The following is a 16,603-nucleotide window of genomic DNA, read 5'->3' as shown; positions in this document are numbered from 1 at the left end:
CGGGTTAGGTCACCGCCACTCAGAATCCTCAGCTGTGTGTGTTGCTGCTGGCACCCCTGTCTCTACAATTGCCCCTTGTCTACTCACCGCCTGCCCGCTCGGGGCCGGGGGCAGGCTTGTGCGCGGAAGCACCTTCTGTGGCCTGGGAAGAGAGGCAGGCCTCCAGGCTACGGGACTCTCCTTCTATTACTTCCAGGTTTTGCCAGTCACGTGAACACCTTCTCCCTTTTACTTCCTGTGGGCCAACTTCCACATCACTTTGCACAAGCAGTTTATGAACATTTTCTGAATATTTCTGAGGTACTTGCATAAGGGTCTCCAAGAACGACAGTGGGCAAGAGGTTGAATCACTACCAACATCTAAACCCTAACTCAGGCTAACTAAACCCAACCTTGCCACTGATGATCTTTTTCTCCAGACAATGAGATGTATGCACAGATACAGTCAGAATGTTTCCAAAAACGTGAAGAAAGCTCACACCTCTTAGAAGCCCCTTGTTGGTATGAAGGGGGTAGTTTTGGGATACCTTTCAACAGAAAGGGAGTCCAGGGCTCCGGCTCTTGGAGCCATGCTAGATGATTACTAGAAAAATCCTTACAGATTGAGTCAGAATTTTTATTGGCCTCTTGTGGGTTTTTTTCCTTACTTTTCTTCTTTTTAGAGATAGGGTCTCACTCTGTTGCCCAGGCTGGAGTACAGTGGCACAATCATAGCTCACTGCAGCTTCAACTCCTGGGCTCTAGCAATCCTCCTGCCTCAGCCTCCTAAGTAACTAGGAATATAGGCACACACCAGCACACCCAGCTAGTTTTTTTATTTGTTATAGAGACGAAGTCTCACTATGTTGCTCAGGCTGGTCTCAAACTCCTTCTAAGCCATCCTCCAGCTTCGGCCTTCCAAGGTGCTGGGATTACAGGTGTGAGCCGCTGTACCCAGCCCCTGGCCTTTTGTGTTTTCTTTACCTCTGTTTCTTTCTGTACTTACCCAGCTTGTTGTGATTGTACATTAATCACATGAAACTGTCCCAAGTGTGACTATTAAGTGACTGATTGATTTCCTTATTCTTTGATTCTGTAAAATATCAGGATTTTTCCCCACTTTGTCACTATTATTTCATAGTTAGTGCAGCCTGACTTCTTTTAGACCCTTGCCTGAAACTATTGGCCTTTAGTAATTATTTCATGTTACGTTGTCCTTGTCGCCGGGAGAACTCCAGGCCTCTCTACCCAATGCCGCCTGCTTCTCTGATTCTGACACCTTCTGCGAGGTCTGGGCTGTCCTGCACGTGGGGTCTCAATGTTCCTGGGCCTCTGCCGGCACCAGCTCCCTGAGAGAGGTGAACATGCTAAGAGGGTAAGGGCCCAGAGTTGTTCTGGTGACAGATGCTCCTTAATATAAAAGTAACTACGGAAGGCCAACACCAGGCAAGGACCCAAGGGCACCAGAAGAGCTCAGGGCCTTAGTGGGTTTTGATTGTCCTCAGCAAACACTTGGCAAAACTAAGGCTGTTTTACTGGCAAAGGCCTAAATACATGTGTTTTCATGCGGTGCTCACGTTCTTTCAAGGTTAATAAAGCCAGGAACACTGTGGAAGTGAATTCCAGAGAGGGGAGGCTTCTTGGCATGTGCTGGTTGCTCAGAGTTCAAACCTGAGAACTAGCAAGTGTGATTAGGTAAACTCTAATGGGACCTTAGGGAGAAGGATTTATCTCTAAGAAGCAAAACCATAATGGGTTTCATAGACTGAACACAGCCTGGTAACCAAGGAATAGCTGGTATTGATTATAACAGGATAATGTCTGTTTATTCTTGTTTCTCTGTTCTCCAAAACTGTGAATCGAGAAAGACCTTGTTGTAGAGAGACCAGCTGTAAAATTTCTCTCCCACCATCCCACCAACCAGAGACTAGGTCAGAAGTTTCTTCTTTTAAAAGTAAACATTCTCTCCTAGAGGTCAGTCTAACGTGAGTCACTCTAGCGAGCTCCCTGTCTTCCTTTCAGCTGGTTCGCCTCTCTCAGGGAGTTGGCGCTGGTTGAGGCACAGCAGTGTTGGGACAGGAGGTGCAGGGAAGGTGACTCTCAGCAACCCAGACCTGGCAGAGGCTTTGGAGAAGCCTGGTGGTACTGGGTACCCAGGGTGAGGGAGAGTGAATGGGTTGCGGGAGGTAAGAGCCAGAGTTGCACTGGTTTGCTGTGTTGCCAACAGTTGTCGTCCATGCTGCTGAAAGTACCATGGCAAGGGCCTGTCTGTATTTACAGTCGAGAAAGCCCTCTTCCCAGCTGAAGTACTTTCCTCAAATAAAAATAGAGAGCAAAGCTTGATGTATGCTCACTCCTCTCCCCCACCATTGTGATTAATGCTGGGTAAGCTACCATCATGGCCCTTGTCATGCTAACTCATAGAAAACAGAGTAGGAAGACACACAGTGATGGCCAACAGCCACAGCAGCAACAACTAACACGTAGCACCTGCTACGCACCAGGCGCTGTCTAGATGCTTTACGTAAACGACTCACTGGATCCTCACAACAGCCCGTGAGGGAGGCTCCATTTTGCAGGTGGGAAACAGCGCACGGAGTTTATTACTGCGTGGAAATAAAAAACGCAGAGTTGGGTAGAGTCTTTCCGGAGGACCCGAGATCAGTGTTGCACCCACCGTGCCACACAGCTTCCCTTCATCCCTTCCCCATGACCCCAGCTTGGCGCGTGTGGTGGCAGGCAAGAGCACTGAGTCTGAGTGCCCGGAGCAAGCCAGTGAGTTTCACTCCACTATTCCTGGGAAACGCAATGATCCCAGTGTGCCTTTGGAAAGACAGTAGATTAAAGGACAAAGGATTTCACCAATGATGTGTAAAGGGGGGAAAATCAAAAGAAATTGAGGAAGAGAGTAATAGCCATCTGAAATTGACTGTAACATGAAACGGACTCTCTTCATTTTCTCCGTATCAACCCTCTTTTTGTCATCTCAAATGAAATCAAGCCTAAAGTTGTATTATTAAGAGTAAGCCCTTCCTCTTTCCCTCCAAATGGACACACACCCCGCCAACGATCCAGAGGGTTGGGGAGCATGTTTGGGGAGAAGTTTGTTGTTCTCTGGGCCCCAGTGTAACGCTTCTAGCTTATAAATCTGATGGCTTTTCTTGTTGTCTACCATCTCATTTTATCCTACTTTTCAAAGGCCCAGTGATGGTTGAGCTGGCATTTTCATTCACTTACAGCTTTACAACTGCCATTCATGGGCCTCAAGAAATTACCTGCCCGGGCCCTGTGTGGGGTTTAGGGAAAGAGAGAGATGAGTTTTTACCTCCTTTTGTACTGACAGTCTGAGCTGAATCACCTATGACAGGAGAAAAATATAGAAATCCTTATCTATTCAAGTTTGGGCTACTTTGGACTCAACTCATACTTAAAATGACTTTGAAATCTTTGGGTTAAATGTATAATACATATCATTCCAGATGAGCAGTTTTGGTTGTGCCCTGCTGGATGAAATTTGGTTCAGACACAGAAATGCTTTCAGGAAGTCTCCTAGCATGTGCAGACATAGCCTTGCCCGACCTTGGCAAAGCATGCTGTGACAGGGAACCTTAGAGCTCACAGGTAGGATGTTTCTGGAAAATAGGAAAAAAGGAGAGCTGAGAACATGGAAAGAAGGTGTATTTTTCAGTGTTGTGTTCTCAAGTGTAGCTTTCTTCCTGGGTTTAGTGAGAGGAACTCGTGTAATGTCAGAGTGTAATGTTCCATCTGTCAGAGGCTCCCAGCATCCAGCTAGGGGTGATTGAGTGAAAGGAGAACAGTTAATCAGATTCATCTTGGGATCTCTTTTAATTCTTGCTTTGGCCTCACAAGACAAACATGGAGGGGGAGAAGGGGTGTGCAGGGTGCCCGGGTGGCACTGGGAGAGGAGCAGAATCGTCTGTGGTCAGTAGAGTCGTGCGATAGGGTGGTAAGTGCCGAGTGCAGGCTTCATCGCTGAGCCTCTGAGCATCCCCCCAGCTTTCCTCTCTGCGGACAGCAAGCCAAGAGCTGTCGGTTCAGCTTGACAGTTCTCAGGTGGTCCTTCATGGGTTGCACTTCATTGGTCAGGGGTCTCACCTTGGCAACCAGGGTGAAGATGCATAAGGTCACTGTTGTTAACGCACCTCGTCAAATCAAGCCACAGTCAGAGTGTTTGGTGGATTGATTGGCCTGTTTGGTAAGAGATTAGAAATACTTTGATATAACTTCTAAGCCAGGGATTCTCAAGGTCAACACTGTTGATATTTTGAGCTGGATAGTTCTTTGCTGTGGAGGGCTGTCCTGTGCATTGCAGGATGTCTGGTGTATCCTTGGCCTCTCTCTGTTAGATGTCAGTAGCACCTCCCGTCCCAAGCTGTCAAGAGAAAGTGTCAACAGACACTGCCAAATGACCCGAGGAAAAAAATCACCCCAGTTGAGAAGCACCAATGTAGACTAGAGTCAAAAGAAGAAAGGTCATGACACTGACATGCTGTTAGCCAGTAGGAGATGAGGGAAGAGAGAGAATGAGAACAATAAAAATGATACGGAACAATGTTTTGCTCTTCCGGCCGTGGTCCCCAAGTTGACTGTCTGCCGTATTAAACTGTGAGCGCATACTTCACGATGTGGGTCCCCTGTGGGGTGTGTGCTGTGGGACATATACAACAGATTGTAGAAGGCAGTTCTAAAAAACAAGCGCAGAAGTTCCAGCGTTCTTTTTCTGTACCCCAGTGGATTGTTCCTGCACCCCCAGAATGTGCTCATCCTTCTGTGGTGACCACAGCCTCAGAGAACTGAGCTGGATCTAAACGGAACAAGTGCAGATCTTGCAAACAGAAGACGTTAACTTGAGTTTCAGTTCTGCTGCCTGTCAGCCTTGCCATCTTCAGTCATGACCTCTCTGAGCCTCAGTTTCCCCATCTATAAAATTATAAAGTGGAAAAAAATGCTTCTTGCTCCTCTCTACTTGGGAAAGTTGCTATCAAGAGCGAGCACACAAGCTAAAATGTATTAAGCTTGTTTATTTAAAAGCATTACAGGATATCAAATATGATTGTCAGTGCCAGGGGTTCCAGAGAATGCTGGCGTAATTGGCATGTGAGAGAGTGAATGAAGATGGTTTTTGCTGGCGGGCTGATGGTCCCCCTTTGGTCTGTGTACCCTGTGGGGTTGGGGCAGGCTGGCCCCTTAGGATGTCTTCCCAGCCAGCAAAAGTCTGGGGAGGCAGAGCAGTTGAGAAGGGCTTGGCTTCCCAGTCTGCAGCAGAGTGGGCCGGGGTTGGCCCGCATCGCATGCCAGCTCTTTTGAAGCATTTTAAATCTCTGTGACTACTTAGCTAAATTTGGCATTGCTTTTCCCTCAGCCTGCATGGATGGGATGTGAAGTCACCTACTAATTCCATGACACCCTGTGGGCTCTTCACTATAGTAACAAAAGCATAAGCAATCCTAGATAGGGTTTACATAAAGCTGAGTTTTCAACACCTAACCTGAAGGTCAGAGGTTTGAGTAGGAGATGGTTAGTTTTCTCTTAGGCAGAGCAAGGGTTCACATGTGGTCCTGGGGTCTGCCTGGGTCTGTGCTGGTTTGACCCACAACCCCCATTCCCCAAGAGCCTCGGTGTTATGTTGTGGCCCATTTGCAGGAGAGGGGCCTGATTTCTTTCCTCTTGTGGGATCAGTGCATGGATGGGTGCTTTGTGGGTGACCAGAGAGCTGCAGCTGCCCAACTGCTGCTGATTCTGCAGCGTGGTTCGTTAGAAAGGGTGCTCTGAGCCTGTGTCCGTGCACTCTTAGCCCATCAGCCTTTGTTCTTGGTGTCTGTCTTCTTGTCTAGTGCCTCTCTGTCCCTAGAGACTAATGATTCTTTTCCAGGCCAGTCTCAGTGACCTCCTAACAGATGAGGACAAAAGCGGGGCTCTGATACCTCTGAGTGTCGGGGTAGTTGTGGGCGTTGCTGCAGGCGATTTTAGTTCCTTTCCAAAAATACATCTTTAGCTAGCCAAGGGAATGCTGGATGTGTGATTTTTTTTTTTTTTTTTATCTTTAAAAGGAAAAAGAAAGGCATCTGAACCTATGCCAGAGGGCCTTTCATTGGGATGTGGTTTTTGTCCTATCAATCATGAGAGGTTGGAAATCACTTTCATGGTTTCGAAACCAAGCCTGCTCTGGGGCTGTGCAGCTGGCCACGTAAGGGCCGTGTCAGAGACAGCTTTGGACACACTCTGGACTGGGAGGGCCATGGACACTCTATTCTAGAGGACAGGAGGGATTAGAATTTAAACCCAGTGTCCTGGGAAAAGCACATCAGCCTGGACTTCCTCACTTGCTGATTCGTGGTCCTTCTCTGCCCTCCATCTCTCCCTTCCACTTGTCGCTACTGAGTCTGTCTTCTAGCTAGCAAGCTGTTCCCTGAAACTAAACTGTTCTCCACCGTGAAGTGGGATAATTTTAGGGTAGCACATCATTTGAGATACTCTCTTCTTGGGACCTTGATGCTGAGTGTCTTGTAAGCCATTGATGTCTTCACTGGAATTTCTCTTTCATGGATGCTAAGGGAATTGTTACTGTCTTGATAGATGCCCTTTTCGGGGGGCGGGCATTTCCCATTTGTTCTTGGGGCCCTGTACAGTGTCAAGCTCCTTGAGAGACATGGCGATCTTAAAGGCTTTTTGTAAGGAAACTAACACCAGAATATGCTCAACTGGATTCCTAAAATTATAATGAAGGGCATGGCCTGGTGGCTCACACCTGTAATCCTAGAACTTTGGGATGCCAAGGCAGGAGGACTGTTTGAAGCCCAGAGTTCGAGACCAGCCTGAGTGAGAGTAAGACCCTGTCTCTACTAAAAATAGAAAAATTAGCCAGGTGTGGTGGTGCACACCTGTAGTCCCAGCTACTCGGGAGGCTGAGGCAGAAGGATCACTTGAGCCCAGGAGTTTGAGGTTGCAGTGGGCTAGGCTGATGCCACTGCACTCTAGTCCAGGCGCTAGAGTGAGATCCTATCTCAAAAAAACAAAACAAAACAAATTATAATGAAATATTATTCTAGCTTAGTCACAGGACTGGGGCTTTTCTTCTGATCACTCATTCAAAATATTTTATCGAATATCTGCCCTGATACCCTAATGGTCACCAGGGACATGAAGATGACTAGAATTAAATTGCCCTGTCTAGCAAAGGCTCTGGTTTGGGTCTATTCCGACCTGTGAACAGAAGAGAGATGCTGTAATAAAGATGCACATAGAGCCCTGTGAGAGTGCAGAGGTGGAGCCAGTCGCAGGAGTGGGTAATAATAGAAGCAGGGAGGAGGGCTGGCCTTGGCTTTGCCTGGTGAGCCATCCTTCCTCTCTTTACCCATCCCTTATGATTTCAAAGGTCAGCCCTGCAACTAGTGATGTGGTAGATTACTTGTATGTAACTGTTATAGAGCCTCCTGGTGTGTGGGGCACATATGTGAACTCATGAGCTAAAACAGTTCAAACCCCATCGCACAACTGGTGCCTTTCTGAGATCTCACCCTCAGCTACACGAAGGTGAGCATCCAGATAAAGAAGATGGAGTATTAGCTAGAGCACAGCTCTCATGGAATTTAAGGGAAAAGCCAACCAAATCGCAGTGCTGTAGACACCCACAGCTTCCCAACACCACAGGAGTAGCCATGTGGAAGAGTGGCCCAGCTGACTGATAGGAGTGGAGTGGAGCTTTATCTGTGAGATAGTTCAAGAGCTATATGACATACTGGCAAGTCTTTTTTTAAACAGAGTGTAGGGTATATACTTTAAAGGAAACCTCTTTGCCTTGGTCAGATATAGTGATGTCTATGCCAGCATTTCCATCTGCCAAAAAAGCACCTTGGGGAAGATATTGTAATAATAACAGTAAAAATAATCTGCTCACACCTGTAATCGTAGCACTTTGGGAGGCTGAGGCGGGAGGACTGCTTGAGGTCAGGAGTTCCAGACTGGCCTGAACAAGAGCAAGACCCCATCTCTACAAAAAATAGAAAATTTAGCCAGGTGTGCTGGCGCACACCTGTAGTCCCAGCTGCTCGGGAGGCTGAGGCAGGAGGATCACATGAGCCCAGGGGTTCGAAGCTGCTGTAAGCTATGATCACACCACTGCATTCCAGCCTAGGTGACAGAGGGAGACCCTGTCTCTAAAAAAAATAAAAATTGAAAACAACCCCCTAAGTTTAACACAAAAGTTCCTTGGGCTCACACAGACTGAGAGCAAAGGGCTGCGGTGATGAGAGCACCCTCAGCCCTCCAGGAGGGATCCCGATGGTGGGGGTGGGGGTGGGGGTGCTCAGCATTCCTGAGAAACAGCTTTCCAGTCTGCAGGGTGTCCCCATTCCCATTCAGGTGATTTTTCCTGGTATAGCATTGGTTTGTTCCCTATTGAGTTTTCTCCTCCTTGGCCTCTCTGGCCTATAATATTTAACTCAGAATTTCCCAACTCTTCTGGTAATTAAATATCTCCAAAGCAACTGAACTTCCCCTTGGACTCACATGACCTACATTTCTCACATAAAAATACAGTCACCCTAAGATGAATATTTCACATGTAAGGCACATTTAAAAATTCCCTCCCACATGGTTGATCGAAAGGATTACTGGGGTAGCTTCAGGGTAGTGGAGACTAGGGTTTAGTCTTGGCTCTGGCACATTTGAGACATTGGACATGTTACTTAGTATCACTGAAACTCAGAGCCCTCAACTTAGTAATAGGGGTAATAGGTCCTTGCAGGAATATTGTGACAGCTTGGTGACCAGTGTACCTGTTGCAGTACCTGACACAGGTAGCTGCTCAGCAGATACCTCTGTTTATTCCTTCGTCGCCTACTTCACAAGCAAAGAAACACCTTGTGTTGTATGATCTTGGAAACAGTCTGTGAACATGTGCTCCCTGTCAATGGACATGTGGGGGCAGAAATCACCTGGCTGCTGGGCACAGTGGCTTATGCCTATAATCCCAGCACTTTGTGGGGAGGGTGAGGTGGGAGGACCACTTGAAGCCAAGAGTTTGAGACCAGCCTGAGCAACATAGTGAGACCCCATCTCTACAAAAAATAGAAAAATTGGCCTGGTGTGGTGGTGCACGCCTGTAGTCCCAGCTACTCAGGAGGCCGTAGCAGGAGGATCTCTTGAGCCCAGGAGTTTGAGGTTGCAGTGAGCTGTGATGACACCACTGCACTTTACCCAGGGCAACAGAGAGAGACCCTGTCTCAACAAAAAGAGAGAGAGAGAGAGAGAAAGGAAGGGAAGGGAAAAAAGAAAGAAATCACCTTGCCATAACAATGGCTTGGAAACTTTTTTTCCAGACACGGCCTCAGTGCTTGTGAAGTGTTTAGTGCCCTCCTAGAATGAGTAGCTAGCTGTAAACATGGTAAAAATGTGAGCCCAGTCAAGCAAAGTCTGCTAAGGCAAATGAACCACGGGCAAAAGAGGAGAAAAGCCCAAGTTGGTGGTACCAAGTATCTTACAAATAAGCCAAGGAAGTCCTTGTGTAAATTGCGGGGCCTTTTAACTAGCCCTCTATAAATCTTTCCAACCTGGGAGTGACCTCCTCCTAACAGGGTAAAGCCCTTCTCCCACAGATACCAGATGATATGCAGCTTGCTAGAGTAGTGATGAAGTCCCCGAGGCAGGTGGTGACCCATTGTATTATTTTAGGTCTATAAGTCGAGATGGTGCCCAAGTTGTCTATGGGAACTATTTCAAATCAAAATAGAAGGAGCGAACTAATTTCCAAGTGAGTTCATCACTATTATGACGAGTGCAGCCCAAGGCCATGGAAGCAGAGCCCAGGACCCGGCCTTGTCCTCAACAGGCAAAGGTCCCTGGGCCAGACAGTGGTTCTGAACATTTCAGAGCAGCCACACTCAGACGAGTGCATCCACATTTCCCAGTCTATGAGGCAGCACGGGAGACTGTCCAGACTGTCATTTCCAACGTGCAGAAGAGGGAGCAACATTAAGGGAGAAATCTCTGTGTTCCCAAATGGCGGGAGTGTGTTTCTCTTGCAGTGGACCGATCATTTCAAATCACAGTGCCATTCTTACTGGAACGTGGCCTCAGCCACTGCCCCCACCTAGTATTGGGGCTTTGTCATCACTGCAGGAAGTGGGGTGCAGAGGAGCTGCCTGCTGAGGACCTGGGGCGACACTGCCTCTGAAGTGTCATCCACATCCCATGTCTCTCCAGGAATCAGACGGCTACAAATACAGCCTCTGGCAGCCCTTGCACATCAGCTGAGAGCAGCTTGTCCTGTTAGGAAAAATATTTCTTTCAGGATGATGCATGGAACTCACGCAGGCAGTGACTATTCCAAAACAGAACCTTAGGTCAGGCCCAGAGCCTTTTTCCTATTTAGGATGGGCCCCGATCCTGGGCGCTGTTTCCTTTTGGTATGTGTGAAGCTGCCACTGGCCTCCCAGTGACCTGAGAACTGCCTGCCCTGCCTTAGTGAAGAATCAGCCTTGGAAGTTACTTTAGATCCTCCAGCCCACTCTCAGCTGGAAAGCCCCTGGCGGCCTGTGGTTGCACTGAAGCACGTGAAGTGGAGGCTGGGGGTCTTGGCCAGCTGGCCTGCCCTGGCGGGCTGGACTTGGACTTTCAGCGTCTGCCGGTTGTTTTTAATCTTGCCCTGCTGCCGTCTCCTCTCCCCAGCTTTTCCAGTAGGTGCTGTCGTCACTGCCTCCTTGATCCCTTGGTTTATCGTCACCGTCTGGTTAATCTAACAGGGAGCCCCTTGCTCAGGGCAGAAAGTCTGGGGTGCTGATTTCATTGATTTATTTATTTCCCATGGCATTTTGAGGTTAAGGGCTGGAAATGTTAAGCGTATTTTGGCAGTTGGTGAGTTTTGGGTACTTGCCGAGTATCCTCTGCCACCTTCCCATTGGAAAAAGTGACCTCCGTGGGGACCTAGCTCTCAGGGAATGGCCTGCCACCGCATTCCCTGGTGAGTGAGTTCTAGCTCTGTGAGGGTGTGGCCGGGCTGGGCCTGGAACAGTAGAGATGACTCTATTCCTTCCCACCCCGATCCTTACAAAATCGCCAGTGAAACACGTCTTCAAGTTTTCACAGCCCAAAGCATCTTTCTCAAGGGGACTGATGTGCGAATGATCAGAAGAGCTCTGAGTGCTTCTGGTTTCTTTTTCGTTGGTTATAGCCAAAACTAGAATTAAATCAACGTTTCCCCTCCCCAAACCCCAGGCTCTGGGCTTGGACGGCCAAGTTCTGTGGTTTGATGACCCATTAGTCTGCAGAGCTTACAAAATCTCCAGAGAAATAACACCGGGAAGAGGACAGAGTGTCTGTTCCAGATGCCAGATTCTCTGCTCCAAGAAGCTTTCTTGAAATGCCATGTCCTTCATCTTGAAAATTACAGTGGGGAGGAGATCATGGGGAAGACTCCCAAGAGGGAAAACAGAATCGGCTGTTTATGGAAGCGCACCTTCGCTTTCTTCTCTTCGTAAGTCTAGGGATAGCGTGGCAACCTCCTGAGTGATTGCTTTCCTCCACAGATGCAAATCTTGGCTCCGCTGCTCACTAGCTGTGTGACCTTGGGCAGCTTACTTACTGTCTCTGAACTTCAGTTACTTCATTCGCAAAATGATAGTACCCGCCTCACAGAATTTTTATAAGCTGGCTAACTCTGTATTCCTCCAGAACACACCTGTCTTGAGTCCCTGGGGTGGGCCAAATTGCCCTTTTATGTACAGGCACACATCAGGCACAGTACTTGATACCTTATACTGAAATCGTTCCTGTAGGAGCTAGCCTGTAGCTAGCTACAGCACTTAAGGAGTAGAGAGAGTGTTTTAATCTGCTTTGTTTTCTGAGATTCTAGTAGAATTCCTGGCAAACAGTATGTGTTACCCACATGAAACAGACATCACTTCTTGAGTGTTTTTCCACATGAGGGTTTGTTTGTTCTACCTTGAAATTGCTTGGATCTGAATGGATGAATGTTAGTTTTTTGTTTTCCTTGAAGTGACAGTTCTTATTCTATTTTTCTTCTCCTATCTAAAAGAAATACCAGTTTTCATTCCGTATTTATGGAGCTCCCAGAAGACTTCTATTGGGTAGTTGCTTCACATTTATTTCCCTTTCTTATCTGCTTTCTACTTAAGGGTAGTTGTCAAAAATGCATGGTGAGACGGAACAAATCAAATGGCCCTGTAGTCACGGTATCCTCAGCTTCCCATCTTCATTGTGTCAGGACTGTGGGTTTTGAGAGGACGGGAAGACTGCTGTTTGGAAGTGATGAACTAGTGCCGTTGGAGCTGGTGCACACCCAGGGTCTGGAGGGCAGTCTGGAGAGGTGGAGCCGGGTCTACCAGCTTTGCTCTCTGCCTCTTCCCTGCCGCTACCTGTAGTCCGCATGTTTCCTAATCTGCACACCCTAGTCCAGCACCATAGCTTACACTTTTGGCGTCCTGAGTTCAGTACTGAAGAATGGTGCAGGGATGTTTAGAGTGATGCGCCCCAGGGTGCAAAGACTAGGATGGGTGTGTGTGTACCAGGGCACAGGTAAACCCAGGGATTCGTGTTCAGACGCCATCATTACACATTGACCTGAATTTATGAATGAACATGCCATTGGATCTTGCTTTTCAGTAAAGATTCTCTAGTAAATTTGAAGTGCTGTTTGGTAGAAGATCCTGGTAATTCTGGCAGATGCACTAAGATTTTTATCCAGTGACTACCTGGATTCATCAAAAGCTCTTTCTAATGCCATTACAAAGATGTTCAAAACGTTATACACAACAGAAGTGCCAGGCCTTCAGAAGACATTTTCTGTACAACCTGTAATGCCACAAAAATTGCCAAATCAATATTCCCACTCCTTTACTTCAGTGAGGCTTCGCCTGATAGATCACCTGTGACCCAAAACTCAAGTGTCATGTCTTAGAGCCTAGAGTGTCACAGGAATCAGTGACCCACCCAGCCAGGCTGCCAGGCCACCGTGCCCTGCTCGCTGCTATGTTTCTGCCTCTTCTCTGCTGCACGAAGCCTGTACCTCCTTGAAGCGCCAGTAACACAAACTGCCACTGTATGACACTGCACCCTCGAGACTGCTGCTCTCTGTCTGCTCTTTGTCAAGTAACTATGGTTTGCAGTCGAGGGCGAATGGATACAACATGCCTGTGCAGGAATACACACAAATCCTGCTGAAAATGTTGGAGAACGTCAGTCAGATCTATTGCTTAGCTGCTATTTGCGTCCCTGCGTGCCAGGCTTGGGTAGAAGAGGAAGGGGTGCACACACCCTACTGTGTTGATGTGCACAGTTTCATTCAGTATGCCTAATGACCCCGGCAGGTGGGTGTTGTCTTCATTTATAGATCGGGAAATGTGCTCTGAGTAGTTAAGAAATTTTTCTAAGTCCTTCAGCCAATCACTCTTGAGCCGAGCGTCTGACCTGGGTTTGCCTGGCTCTGCGTGTACTCGTGTGCTGCACCATGTCACAGTCAACACGCGAGAGAGCAAGTGGTGGCCTCCTCTGGCCAAAACTGGGATGATCATCAAAAGAGAGTGATGATAAGAGCGACGGGGGGAACTGTTCTAGATTAAGGGAGACTAAAGAGATACAATAGTCAAGTACAATGTTTAAGTTTTGAAAACATCCATGAGTCTATGGTGGTGCTCGAAAATATAAAGAAAAATGGGGAAAGTGCTTCTTTACAAAAGAATGATGGAGTGGGAATGACAGAATTTTTTTAATCACCGTTTTGTGGCCCCAGTGTACTGACTGACTCGGGCAAAGGCCATCGATGATGCTGCAGGCGTGGGAGAAAAGAGCCCTGGGTGGGGTGCACCTGTGGTCTCTGAGCATGGCCCCGCGGATGGCAGATTATGGACGGGGGCAGTGTGCCTGTCATCGAAGAGAAGGGTGGCAGCACCCCAGTGGAGCGGTCCAGCCGGACTCTTCCCTGCTGAGCTGTGATGCCCAGGGAGGGGCGGCAGCGCCTGCGCAGGGTTCCTGTTAAACAAAAAGTGTCCACTGCCAGTCTGACCGTGAGGAGACAGATCCACAGTGCCGAGCGTTCTGCAAAGCAGCCAGCCGGGACACCCGGTGGGGCCCGCCGGACCCAGTGCACAAGCCTTGGCTGGGACCCGGGTCGTCGGGGTGGGGCTGCTGGGAGGACTCACCTTTGTGAAAACTGCTTCGGGCTCTTAGTTCCTTGGCAGTGAGAAGAGCTTCCTCAAGGTCTAGCCCAGGTCCCTCTGTCCCTCACTGATCACCGTCACTGGGCAGGTTGTCCCTTCCGTCCACTCGGCCAGGGTTCAGGGTGATAAAAGAGAATGGACTCACCTTGTCTGTAGAGCAGCCGTGGACGGACGCGTGGTCTTTTTGTTTCTCTTACCTAGTGCAGTTCTGCCACTCTCACACCAGGGTCCTTTCCTGGCCACTAGCACATCTGTGACCTTTTTGACTCTCAGCCTGCCCCTTCTGACTTCATGAGAGGGCCAGCTCACCCTGCTGACCTGAGTGTCAGCCTTGGGTGCTAAGATGTTCCCTCCGGTGGTCCCTCCTCCCCGCCACATGCCCCGTGTTGTCCTCATATTCCGTGTCCATCACTTGTCGTCAGAACGGTGCACCTTTGCTCGTCCTGCAGGTTCCGGTGTGAATGGCCTGGAGGAGCCCAGCGTCGCCAAGAGGCTGCGGGGCACTCCCGAGAGGATCGAGCTGGAGAACTACCGCCTGTCCGTGAAACAGGCCGAGCAGCTGGAGGAGGTGCCCGAGGAGACACAGGCGGAGCACAACCTGAGCAGCGTGCTGGACAAGGGCACAGAGGAGGACATCGCCAGCAGGTCAGCCGGGGCCCAAGGCCCCCCAGGGCGGTGTCCTCAGGAGAGGCTGCCTCGGTTTGGGAAGGTGGCACAGCACCGGGTCAGCTGCGTGGAATCTGAGCCAGATTCCAAGCCCGGATTCGGGTCTTGGCCTGGCCACTTAGCTGCTGTGTGACCATAGGCAGGTTAAGTGACCTCTGCCTGTGAAGTGGGGTAACACTAGCAGCTTCCTCACAGAACTGGGGTGAGGGCTAAATGCTGGTGTGTGTAACCTGTGTAACCGCAGTGTTGAGAACAGTACTTGGCACGCTCTTGGCTTACTTCTCGTGGTGCTGGGCCATGTGAACCCGGCTTCCGTATCCATCACCGCATTTGGTCATCCTCACAGGAGTCCTGTAAAGTAGGGGAGGGCACGCGTTTGTCACCTTGTAAGTGAGGAACTGATGGTGAGTAAGGCTAGGACCAAAGTGCCTGGGACTGGAGCTGAGAGTCCCACTCAGGCTCTGGGTCTGAGCCTGAGATGCCTCCGGTCTCCCCTGCTGCCTGGGGCCCGTCCTCCCTGACCCCTTTGAGGTCTAGGTCCCCTCTCGCCAGCCAGCAGGATCGTATGCACTTGACTACTTCAGAGACTCTGCGAGCATTCGCTGAGTACCTGCCATGTTAATCCCTGAGAAGAGAACAGGAAAAATAAGGCGCAGCTTCTGCCCTCACAGTTTCAGTGGGGGACAAAGCATCACGGCGGGAGGAGAGCAACCCAAAGCAGTGCGCTCCGCCGGGCAGGAGCACGGCTGGGGGTCAGGGCGGCTGGGGGTCAGGGCCGACTCGGCCACCAGTTCGCTGTGAGGTCTCGGGCCAGCTGGAGGGCCTCTCCAGGTAAAGAGAGGGGCAGAAAACTGTGTCCCATGGGCCACACACAGCAGCAAATGGGTTCATGCTTAGCCATCCCAGTGTTGTAATTGTGTCTAGCTGGGTGACACCTCTGGGGACATGTATACAACGCCTTCCCCAGGACCCCCTGTGTCTGTTGTTTTGCACCCCGGGCTTCCAGTATCAGTGCAAAAGCGTTCAGAGTGCTCGACAGAAGACTGTAGAGGGTGCCGAGAGGCATCGACGGTGGAAAGGAGGGGCAAGGTCACTGTAGGGCAGACTGTCCTGCAGGGCTTCAGGGTGGGTGTCCCTGCAGCTGCCTGGACGGCAGAGGCTGCAGGTTGGCATCTGAGAGCATTTGAATCACACACTGGGCACTTCTGTGCAGCTGTGATGAAGGAAATCTGTGGGGGTAAAGGAAGCAGTACATTGTTTTTAAGGTTTGAGAGTGCTTTGCAGAGGGTGTTTGCCGGACAGAGCTACTTCCTGGTGTACCCACCCCCTCAGTCCTGGTGTCAGACACCGGCCGACCGCTCCCCTGTGCATTCCAGGGGCAGGCCCCCTGCCTTGGACCTGCAGTTCCAAAGCCGTCACTAATTGTACACTCATGTCCCAGAACTGCATCTCCATCCAGAGCACCATGGAGACGCACCCCTCCCTGCTGTGCCCGGATGAGGGGAGCGCAGGCTCACTCTGCACCGGCCCCACAGTGGGGATAGGCAGTGCTGTGTGTCAAAGCACAGTTACAAACCCGTTATAAAAGCCGAGCTGATGCCTTGACGTCGGGCTGAATGTGGGTCAGCACCACTTTCCCACAGTAATAACATTTTCTGATTTATAAACTGTGAAAGGCAACGGGATAGCAAGTTCATAGAACGTAGCAAGGGCATTCCAAGAAGACCAAATTGTGGCATTTATAGCAGGTTGTGACAGGAAGG

At 49.5% G+C, this 16,603-nt stretch overlaps 1 protein-coding gene across 1 annotated transcript in view; it reads left to right on the top strand.

Moving 5' to 3' along the window:
* MICAL3 (microtubule associated monooxygenase, calponin and LIM domain containing 3) overlaps positions 1–16,603 on the top strand; it is a 185,428-nt gene that overhangs the window by 122,814 nt on the left and 46,011 nt on the right. The window contains exon 20 of the mRNA XM_069490679.1: positions 14,624–14,819. Coding sequence (XP_069346780.1) covers positions 14,624–14,819 — 196 coding nt within the window. The remainder of the gene's footprint in view (positions 1–14,623; positions 14,820–16,603) is intronic.

Source organism: Eulemur rufifrons, chromosome 16, assembly GCF_041146395.1.
Source record: "Eulemur rufifrons isolate Redbay chromosome 16, OSU_ERuf_1, whole genome shotgun sequence".
Taxonomy (NCBI): domain Eukaryota; kingdom Metazoa; phylum Chordata; class Mammalia; order Primates; family Lemuridae; genus Eulemur; species Eulemur rufifrons.
The sequence above is the reverse complement of the archived record's forward strand: the minus strand, read 5'-3'. Positions and strand labels throughout refer to the sequence as shown.